Source organism: Garra rufa, chromosome 3 (genome assembly GCF_049309525.1).
Source record: "Garra rufa chromosome 3, GarRuf1.0, whole genome shotgun sequence".
NCBI lineage: Eukaryota > Metazoa > Chordata > Actinopteri > Cypriniformes > Cyprinidae > Garra > Garra rufa.
This window is the reverse complement of record NC_133363.1, coordinates 51,641,070-51,653,085: the sequence shown is the minus strand read 5'-3', so window position 1 is coordinate 51,653,085 and position 12,016 is coordinate 51,641,070. Positions and strand designations below refer to the sequence as shown.

Genomic DNA, 12,016 nt, shown 5'->3' with positions numbered 1-12,016 from the left:
TGTTATAGTTAATACTAAATCATAGTTAAAGACGAATTTGGACAAAAAAAAGTTTTGTTGACACCTAAGCCATACTTAAAACTAAATGAATGTCATTAATCAGATTATGAGTGAAACCAATTTGTATGGAAGTGTTTTACCACTGTGGTGAACCTGAGGGAAGTGACTTCACACATCTGCTAAAAACCATTCATTATGGGACTGTCTGGTTAAAAGTCACTGGAAAAATATCTCAAGAAATGGTTTTCCCTAAGAAAATGATCATTTGTTAGCAGATGTCACTTTGTTTGAAATGTTATCTTTATTCTGGAGTTTAAAGTACGACTTTGAAAACCTTTGTGTGTCACTGACATAATAGTACAACTGTTTGTTTTTTTGTTGTTGCTTTTTTAGAAATACGTTTGGATTCCCAGAACCCACCAAGCTGCTCCACAGAACTTAGATAGTTGGTGGCTGAAGGAAGGAACATACCACTGAAGCAGACAGATCTGAAACGTGACGAGTGCTCTTACACAAGATGTGCACACTTTAGCTAGTAGTGCTTCATTCCAGTGTGAAACTGCTGATTAGAGGTGAGAACAGCATCTTCTTAATCTGTCTAATTTAGTGAGATTTATAAACATTTTGAATCTTCTCAATTAATCCATCCCTGATCCTAGGCTATTACTACGAACATACACTGTCAATCCAGTAATCCTATAGGTTGCTTTTGTTTGTGAAGACTAACATCTGAACAATGTTTAGCATTTGTATTTGGCCTTGTATACTGCATTTGAATATGTTGTATATTGGTTCTACACTTCAAAAACTGGTTCTTCAGCGTTTCTTTGAGGTGGTTGAGGTACTATATAGGACCACTGCCATGCACTCTTAAAAATAAAAAAGGGTGTTTTTGCAGTGATGCCATAAAAGAACCATTTTTGGTTCCCCAATTAACCTTTCAGTGAATAGTTTCTGAAAGAATCATTTTAAAGAACATTTTAAAATCTAAAGAACCTTTTTCGACTATAAAGAACCTTTTCTGCATTTGAAAGGTTCCATGAATGTTCATTGTTCTTCATAGAACCATTGATGCCAATAAAGAACCTTTATTTTTCAAGAGTGAGTTCTTTAAGGTTTATATTCCAGTGCCCCACACAATATTTTTTTGACCTCAGAAAAGCATAAAAGTGATTCAAATCAGCTTTTGCCATTGTAGTAAATTTCTGTTCATAGCAAACATATGAGAGTGGAGTAACGTCTAATATCTAAAGAGGGGAATGGGGTTTCTCTTATGGTTCTACATAGCACCATTTGACAAAGGTATAGCACTTAAAGTTCCCCTATGATTTCAAGCTAGTTGAACTACTTTCAGTGCTATTTAGCACCATTTTTGTTTGGAGCGTAGTTTTAGTACTTGCTACTATTCTCAGTGTTTTGTGATCATATTCTTCTTGTATGTTTGCTGTTGTGCTGGCTGAAATATTTAAACTCAAGCCAAATGCTTGTAAAAGGACTAGTAAAACTAAACCCATAAGGGTTTCCAGCCATTTTCCAAAGCAATATTTCTAGTAATGTACTAAAGAAATGAAACAAAAATCGTAAAAAAAAAAAAAAAAATAGATGTCTATATGTCTAAAAAAAACTAATAAAAATGACAAAACACAACAAAATTACTAAATAGAAATACAAATAAAAACTAAATTCAGTTCAAATTCAAATATCTCAATTAAAATAACACTGACTAGGATTTGTCTTGTAGGGCAAAAAGAAAAGTTTTTTTACAATCTCCTTAACTCTCTCTATTTGTCTGTAAAAGTGAATTCTGTGTTAGTTAACATTTGACAACGTTAATGCATTTGGTATCATAAATTAACAATGAATACTTGTAAAACATTTATTAATCTTAGTTCAAGTTCATTTGTACATACGCTACCAGTCAAAAGTTTTTGCACAGTGAGATGTTTAATCTTTTTTTAAAGAAGTCTCTTTTGCTTGCCAAGCCTGTATTTATTTGATCCAACGTACAGCAAAAACAGTAAAATTCTGAAATATATTTACTATTTAAAACAACTGTTTTCTATTTGAATATATTTTAAAATGTTATTTATTCCTGTGATTTCAAAGCTGAATTTTTAGCATTACATGATGTCACATGATCCTTCAGAAATCATTCATATATGTGACCCTGGACCACAAAACCAGTCATAAGGTTAAATTTTACAAAACTGAGATGTATACACCATATGAAAGCTCAATAAATAAGCTTTCTATTGTTGTATGGTTTGTTAGGACAATATTTGGCTGAGATACAACTATTTGAAAATCTGAAATCTGAGGCTGCAAAAAAATCTAAATACTGAGAAAATCACCTTTAAATTTGTCCAAATTAAGTTCTTACCGATGCATATTACTAATCCAAAATTACATTTTGATATATTTACAGTAGGAATTTTACCAAAATCTTCATGGAACATGATCTTTACTTAATTTCCTAATTATTTTTGGCATTAAAGAAAAATCAATAATTTTGACCCATACAATGTATTTTTGGCTATTGCTACAAATATACCCCAGCGACTTAAGACTGGTTTTGTGGTCCAGGGTCACATATATCTTTGTTCAGGTTTCTTTGATGAACAGAAAGTTCAGAAGAAAAAAGCTTTTTATTTCGGATAAATTCTGATCTTTGGATCTTTCTATTTATCCAAGAATCCTGAAAAAAATGTACTCAACTGTTTTAAATATTTATAATAATAAAAATAAATGTTTCTTGAACAGCAAATCAGCACATTAGAATGATTTCTGAAGGATCATGTGACTGAAGACTGGAGTAATGATGCTGAAAATGTTTGATCACAGAAATATAATGAAGAGAAGAGAACTCTTTAAAAACCATTAAAAAAAACTTTTGACTGGTAGTCTATACATTTTTAATGTATTATGAATCAACTAATTAACACAAATGAACATGAATCTACAATACTATATTTATAAACGTCTAGATTAGGATTAAACCCAGATTAATAAATGTTGTATATAAAAAAATGTTGCTCGTGTACTAAAAAAAGTGTTGCAAATGACTGTAAAAAAATGATTATATTGGTGTATTTACTCAGGTGTATTTACTCATGCAATAACACTTTTGATTTACAATTAGATTAGAACCACATGATGTACATTGATATTAGTTCTTCTTAGTTCTAATGTTAACAAATTGGACTGTACAGTGTTACTCTGTGTTGGTTTTCCTAGCCATATCTTTCAAAACCTTTACATTTCCTTTCATTTGAGCATTTTTCCCTCATAGTCATCTCTGATCTTGTCATTTTTCCCCTGTATTTTTTGTCATCCCTCAGTACAGCCATGCCATTCTCACGAAGCTTCCTGTCTGAAGAGCAGCTGCTGTGCTCCATCTGCTTAGACGTGTTTGACAATCCGGTGTCCACGCCATGTGGCCACAGCTTCTGCATGACCTGCATCAGCCACTACTGGGACTCTGTGAAGCACTGTCAGTGCCCCCTCTGCAAACAGACCTTCAAGAGAAAGCCTGATCTCCACATTAATCGAACTCTCCGTGAGATCACTGAACAGTTCAAGCACATGAAAGAAAACCCCGGAGCCACTCGAGGGGACAGGTCAGGTGAAGACGCTGAGGAAAGTCTAAAAAAACAAGATTCAGTGGATGGGACACTAAGGCCAGGGCAACTTCCAGTAATTCTTCTTGATGAAATGAAGCGTAGACTTACAAGGCACAGGGCTCACAGCAATTCTCTGGCCTCTCAGGATGAAACGGGGTCTGAACAAACTGGCACACCAAACACTCATAGTACTGCTGACACCCAGCCGTCTGGTTTAGCCAGACAGCTGTCCATGAGAAGGTATACCCTGAGTGGGGCGGCAGATGCCGTGAAAGTTCCTCTTTGTCCAAAACATCACCGTAACCTGGAGTTTTTCTGCCGATCTGACCTGGAATGTATTTGTGTTGAGTGTGGACAGATGGAGCACCAGTCACATGACATCACATGTGCAGAGAAAGAGTGGCAGAGTCATAAGGTAGGATGAAATGAATAATAAGTTATAACTGGTACTGACGGAAAAAAATCTAAACCAAAGAGTGGCCCTAAAAGCTATTTAAAAAATATGTTAATTTCTAAACAAATCAGTTACCTTTTTTGAGTTTTAGCAATGACTTTTAACCAACTGGTTTTACTTAGTGTACTTTAATTAATCAATAACTGGTTAGTTGGGTAAAATTAAATTAAATTAAATCTTGTTTGAAAACTGTGCTTGTGCTATTGATCTTTAAAAAATAAATAAATAAAAAAAATAATAAAATAAAAGTCTTCTTTAAAAAAGTGTGGTTGTGCTATCAATGATTAAAATAAAACAAACAAATAAAACATAAAAAAGTGTGACTGTGCTATTAATCTTTAAAACAAAACAATAATAAAATAAAATAAATAAAATCTTGTTTGAAAAGTGTGCTTGTGCTATTGATCTTTAAAAAAAAACAATTAAAAAAATTATAAAATAAAAATCTTCTTTAAAAAAGTGTGGTTGTGCTATAAATGATTAAAATAAAACAAACAAACAAACAAATAAAACATAAAAAAAGAAAAGTGTGACTGTGCTATTAATCTTTAAAACAAAACAATAATAAAATAAAATAAATAAAATCTTGTTTGAAAAGTGTGCTTGTGCTATTGATGTTTAAAAAAAACAATAAAAAAATAATAAAATAAAAATCTTCTTTAAAAAAGTGTGGTTGTGCTATCAATGATTAAAATAAAACAAACAAACAAACAAATAAAACATAAAAAAAGAAAAGTGTGACTGTGCTATTAATCTTTAAAACAAAACAATAATAAAATAAAATAAATAAAATCTTGTTTGAAAAGTGTGCTTGTGCTATTGATGTTTAAAACAAAACAATAAACAAACAAAAAATGTGTGCTTGTGTTATCTTTGAAAATAAACAAAAAACAGCAGAATAGTAAGGTAGGATGGTAGGATTAGAAAGAAGCAACAACTAGTACTAACAAGAAATTAATTAAATTAAATTAAATAAATCTTGTTTGAAAAGTGTGCTTGTGCTATTGATGTTTAAAACAAAACAAGAAAAAATAAACAAAATAAAATCTTATTTGAAAAGTGTGCTTGTGCTTTTGATCTTTAAAACAAAACAATAAAAAAATTAACTAAAATATTTGAAAAGTGTGGTTGTACTATCTTTAAAGAGTGTGGTTGTGCTATCGATCTTTAAATCAAAACAAACAAACAAATAAAAAAGTACAAAATGTGTCTTTGAAAATAAAACTAAAAAACAGCAGAAGGTAGGATGAAATGAAAAAAAAAATTGTACTGACAAAAAAATAAAATCTTGTTTGAAAAGTGTGCTTGTGCTATTGATCTTTAAAACAAAACAATAAAAATAAAATTAAACAAAATAAAATCTTGTTTGAAAAGTGTGCCTGTGCTATTAATCTTTAAAACAAAACAATGAACAAACAAATAAAAATGTGTGCTTGTGTTATCTTTGAGAATAAAAAAGGTAGGATAAAATGAGAAAGAAGTAACAACTGGTATTGACTAAAATAAAATATAATAAAATAAAATAAAATAAACTGTAAATCCACTACATCAATACCTCTTAGTATCTATAAAATAAAATGATGAATATATCAAATAAAATTATTACTTGAGTCATCTTAAATCTATGCGAATTTTATTGTATTACATATCAATGAAATGAAATAAATTAAATATCAAACCCAAACAAAACTTTTAGCAATGACTTTTCACAAACTGGTTTATTACATTAACTTATTTGATTTTGACTTATTAATTTATTTGAATTTATTTATTTCAAATAAATTCTTTGTTTGAAAAGTGTGCTTATGCTATCAATAAAATAAAATAAAAATACATGTACATAAAACGTATCTTTACAATAAACGAATAAATAAATATTAATATAATTGTGAATATATTTTATTATTATTAAGATAATAATAAATAATACCACTCGGTTTGATTTTGTTAACTAATCCAATAAACTGTCTAAATAAACCCTAAAAGGTGCATATTAGTACCTTAGAGTAATATGAAGTCTCAGAAGTCTTCGATTTGTTTGTCAGACAAAATGGCAGATTCTGCATTATGATTGGTTAGACCGCCTGTTAGTCAAGCTGTTTGCGACAGGTCAACTGAAAGAGTCTATACTGTTCACATGCTTTTTGTGTCCACTGAATATTACTGAGCAAATCGGGCAGAGATCTTTAGCCACTACTACTACTCAAAGTCAAAAAGCTGCCATTTTTAAAAATGTAAATATTTGAGGAGTAAAACTGTATGGTGAATAAAAATGAAGCATTGACATTGCTTAAGCACTTGTTTGAACTAAAATGTTGCATTACGACCATGTATTTACCGGTAAAATCTGGGGCACTTCCTGCTGCTTCATTTCCTGTTTTCTTTCACACAGATGAAGATAGGCATCACAGAGACTGAGATACAAGAGATGACCAAGGAGAGGATGCAGAAAGTGGAGGAGATCAAACAATCAATAGCTGGTGTCAAAGTGAGTAACGGAATAGCTTCACTTGCTTTCTTCATCCCACGACATAAAAAGTCCCCAAAGTCTTGGAGAAAAGTAAACGGCTATGGTTTAAATGTCAGCTGATATTTAATAACAAGTATCTGACCTTTGGTCACACAGTATCAGGGTTTTGACTGACATCTTCCATCATTGTGCTTCTGCTTCCCCCTGTGCTCCAGATGTTGTCAGAGCATGAGGTGCAGCGCAGCATGCAGCTGTTTGGAGCTCTGATACGCTCTCTCGAGCGCAGTCAGGCCGGGCTGCTGGAAGTGACTGAGATAAACCGCTGCTCAGCAGAGCACCAGGCTGAGCTCATGATCAGAGAGCTGGAGCAGGAGATCTCAGAGCTGAGGAGGAGAAGCACAGCGCTGGCTAAACTGGCCCAGACTGAAAATTACATCACTGGACTGAAGGTTTGTAATGTGTCAAGACAACATACACATGCCCTTTACCTTTAGGCATCAGATTTTATCTGAGCAACAGACTCAACAGTCCTTTTATCTGTTCAGTCTCTTCAGTATTTATCCTATTTCAAATGTCAGAGACGTAGGGTTTGTTTAACATGAGCCAATAAGAAATCACCTCAACATCCTGGCAGAGGCATAGTAACACACTTAAAACTCAGAACACTTTTGCAACCGCATACCAAAGCCCTTAGCAATCATTCACAACACCATTGCAGCATATTTTGCTCTGACAAAAACTATCCTGTGAAAGCCAGATTTATTAAACAGGGCTAATTAGCGCTAGCACGCAATTCTATAAAAGCGCCGATGGGAGGGGAAAATTCTGTGTGTGATTTACTGACAATGCGCACATTAAAGAACACAGACGCAGCCAAAACAGTTCCATAATGACCAGCACAACCTCCCAAGAGCAGTGCAAATTACCACCTGCTTTAGACGTGCTTTTTTTGGGGGCGTTAAATATGGTGCAAATAACAGTAATTTGACGAGCACAAACGTTAGTCGTCAATTACATTGCATGATTCATTTTAATACTCTCCCATAAATTTTGTGTCTGAAAGGGAAAGTCCTACAAATGCATATTTAATAAAGTCAGGTGCAAAACTGTGTCCACGCCTTTTCAGCGCTAATTCCTCTTCACTGCGCATCTTTAGTAAATCCTGACAATACTATTTTAACGCCAAACCAAAAAGTTGCTTTGCGCTGACGAAGGCTGTTAGTAAATCTGGTCCTATAACTGGCAATTATCAATTTATTATTAAAAAAAAATGCACACTATAGATCAAAAGTTTTGGGTTGGTACAATTTGATTTTTTTAGTATCTAATGCTCAGCCAGGCTGCAGGTATTTGGTCAAAAATACAGTAAAAACAATAAATATTTTTTAGATTATTATTAGTTATTAAATTATTATTTATTATTAGATTATTATTATTATTTTATTTTTATTAGATTCCAATAACTGTTTTCCATTTGAATGATTTTTAAAAAAATGTAATTTATTTTTGTATTTTTGTAAAATCTTCTAAAAGCATTTTTATTATTTTCAAGATTGCAAAGAGTTGTGCAGCATAATAAACATTTTTTTAGGATATAATAAAGAAAGTTCAAAAAAGAGAAATCTTTAGATTTGGACTTCAAATTAAGTCTTTACTGTCACTTTTGATCAATTTAATGCATTCTTGCTAAATTAAAGTATTACTTTCTTTCAAAAAAAATTTTTACTGACCCCAAAGCGTTGTAAGTAAATTAATTACTTTTCAAACTGGCAAATAAAAGCTATATTTGAGATAAATTAAATGTGTAAGTTAATTAATATATTTTAAGCAATTAATTGATAAATAGACATTTAATACTGTTTATAAAACTGTTATATTTAATATTTAGGAATATAAAATAATAAAATTATATATATATGGCCAGTGGAGTTAAAAATGCTGATAATCTGACAAACTATAGACACTACAGAGAAAAAATAAACATGACTTAATTTACATAAATCAAGTTTAAAAATTGTTCCTGGTCTTCTCTTATTTACTGAATGAGCATTGTGCTATGTCCAAACTGATTGTACTGTATTGTATATATAATCATCTTTTATTCTACACTGTTTTAGTTCATTTAAAGAGATAGTTCACCCAGAAATTAAAATTCTGTCAATTATTACTCCGCCTCATGTCGTTTCAAACCCATAAGACCTTTGTTCATCTTCAAAACACAAATTAAGATATTTTTTATGAATTCCGAGAGCTTTCTGACCCTCCATAGACAGTAAGAATACTATCATTGCAGGGATGCCAGGTTTTCACAACAAAACCTGCCCAAGTGCTACTCAAAACTTTTCCAAAAATTGGCCCAACTGCATTTCGAGGGAAGTCACCATTAAAAATCCTGTTCCGCGGGGTAAAATGTAAAATTCACATTCCAGGGAATAAATATCACGTTATTGGGGTTGCTTCAAACCACAGACATGAAAAACAACCCACGGCAACAGGAAAACCACAGACTTGGCAACACTGTACCACAGTCAAGGCACAGAAACATAGTAAGGATAACGTTAAATAGTCTGTGTGGTTTAACCATAACTGTTTTAATCCCCCAGATTTCATTAAAAATATCTTAATTTGTGTTCCAAAGATGAATAAAGGTCTTAATTTTCATTTTTGGGTAAACTATCCCTTTAAAATCAATTAAATTCCTTGCTTTTATTGTTGTGATTATTTTTATGATTAATTTAATTTGTTGTATGAAATTTGCTATATAAACTTGCCTTGCCTTTTCTAACAGGGTTACTCCGATGTCAGCATTCCCATGTCAATGAAAGACTGGACGGGTGTCTCTCTGACCTGTGACCTTGGGACTAAAACAATTTACACCTCTGTCTGTCAGCTACTGGAACAGTTTAAGGAGGAGCTTCAGAAAGTACCTGCAGTCTGTGAGTGAGACGTGTCAAACACTACACTACAGTGCCATCTAGTGGCAGATGGAGAAATCACTTCATGCATTTAGCCTCGTTCGGTTAACGTTGTTTCTTTCTGCTCTAGGCCTCTCTTTGTCCGCTAACCAATCACCGGTGAGGTCACACCCAAGTAAGTAAGACTTCTGCTGGCAAGTCTTCGTCTTACTATGATTCATTATATAACTATGGATTTAGAATTATGAAATGCGTCTCTTTAAGAACAATGACCTTATTTCAATGTTTTGCAGAAGTGAAGAGAATACAGGAATATGCAGGTATGTGTTAGAGATTACATTTTATTGCTTTTATTGCAGTGTATATATAAGCAGGTGCAATGAAGTTTTTTTCTCTCAAGATTTGATAACAGCTTTGTCCTGTTATGTATAAAGTCCTAAATAGTTGAGATAACAGTTTATTGATTGTTAATTCCTGCACATCACATCTGCATCCCTTGAAGAGCATATGAACTTTAGTTCTGTTGTTCTTGTGCAAGTAGTTTTTTAATTTTTTTGAGCATTTGGGAACTTGTCAAGCAGTATGATATGATATACTTAATCTTAAATTATATTAAACAGCATTATCAATTTCTAATTTTGATTTAATTGATTATGCACATGCTTTTATATGGCACTATGTTAATTAAGTGTCATCATAGACGTCTGTGTTTTATCAAATGTAATTTATTCCTGTGATTTTAAAGCTGAATTTTTAGCATCATTACTCCAGTCACACGATCCTTCAGAAATCATTTGAATATTCTGATTTGCTGCTTAAAAAACATTTATTATTATTATGTTGAAAACAGCTGAGTATAATTTTTTTCATGATTCTTTGATGAATAGAAAGTTCAGAACAACAGCATTTATCTGAAATAGAAATCTTTTGTAACATTTTAAATGTCTTTATCATAACTTTTGATCAATTTAACTGACTCCAAGCTTTTGAATGGTATAGTGAATAATGTTACAAACGCTTTTTATTTCAAATAAATGCTGATATCTTTCTATTAATCAAAGAATCCTGAAAAAAAAAATTACTTAATGGTTTCAAATATTGATAAAAATAATAATAAAAATGTTTCTTGAACAGCATATTAAAATGATTTCTGTAGGATAATGTGACACTGAAGACTGGAGTAATTATGCTAAAAATGTAGCTTTGAACACGGGAATAAATTACATTTTAAAATATATTCAAATAGAAAGCAGTTATTATATTACAGTTTTTTCTGTATTTTGGATCAAATAAATGCAGGCAGACTTCTTTTAAAAAAAACATTAAAAATCTTACTGTTCAAAATCTTCTTTGTGTATTTATATCAAATGAATTAAATATAAATCCATTTTTTATTTATATAATTAAAACGTATTTAATTCTATTTAGATTTATTGATGTTTTTTTAAAGAAGTCTCTTATGCTCTCCAAGGCTGCATTTAATTGATCAATCAAAAATACAGTAAAAACAGTAATATTTGTACTATTTAAAATAAGTTTTCTATTTTGATACCTTTTAAAATGCAATTTATTCCTGTTGTGATAAAGCTAAAATTTCTTCATTGTCATACGATCTGTGAGAAATCATTTTATTATGCTGATTTGAAAACATGAAATGCTGAATAAAAGTATTATTTTCTTTAAAAACTTACTTCCAAACATGGCAGTCAGAGCCAGATATGTCATATAGTCAGTGTTACCCATATACAAACTATAAAAAGGTAATTATTATACCTTTTTACCCCAGTGGCTGTGACCCTGGACTCCAACACAGCTCATCCACGTCTCATCCTCTCAGAAGACAAGAAGAAGGTGTGGTGTGGTGAAAGGCACCAACATGCTCCCAACAACCGTGAGCGCTTCGACCGTGTAGTCTGTGTCCTGGCCTGCGAGGGATTCATCAGTGGCCGGCACTACTGGGAGGTGGAGGTGGGTGGAAAGACTGACTGGGATCTGGGAGTGGCGAGTCATTCCTGCAACAGGAAGGGTAAGATCACAGTCAGCCCCAGCAATGGCTACTGGTTTCTTAGCTTGCGGGACAAGAACAACTATGCCTTCAGAACTGAGCCTTCTACTGCCCTAACCCTCAGCCTGAAACCTCAGAAGATTGGGCTGTTTGTGGATTACGAAAAAGGCCAAGTGTCCTTTTATAATGTGGACACAAAGACGCACATCTACACATTTACGGACAACTTCTCTGAGACTATTTATCCGTTCTTCAGTCCCTGTACCAACAAAACAGGGAAAAATGAAGCTCCGCTAGTGATCACACCTGTCCTGCTAGACTGAATAGTAAAATAGGAATGTTTTAAGAACAAACGCCTGGTCCAAAATGTTGTTTACGTTCCCTTTTTTTTTTGGCCTTGTACAGTAAATGATTTGTCTCCTGCCATATTGGCACTTAATTTTTTTTTATTTACAGTCAAACTAAAAATTATTCAGACACCAGATTTTATATTTTTTACTAGTGGGTCCAGGACACTTTAGTTCATTTATGTAAGCGAGGATAGCAAAATAA

At 32.4% G+C, this 12,016-nt stretch overlaps 1 protein-coding gene across 1 annotated transcript; it reads left to right on the top strand.

Moving 5' to 3' along the window:
- Positions 1-3,345: 3,345 nt before the first annotated feature.
- On the top strand, positions 3,346-11,787 carry LOC141331333 (E3 ubiquitin-protein ligase TRIM39). The gene is made up of 7 exons (XM_073836358.1): positions 3,346-4,035; positions 6,467-6,562; positions 6,760-6,993; positions 9,333-9,480; positions 9,590-9,634; positions 9,753-9,779; positions 11,246-11,787. The coding sequence occupies exons 1-7, from the start codon at positions 3,346-3,348 to the stop codon at positions 11,785-11,787; spliced, it is 1,782 nt and encodes a 593-aa protein (XP_073692459.1).
- The last annotated feature ends 229 nt before the right edge of the window (positions 11,788-12,016 follow it).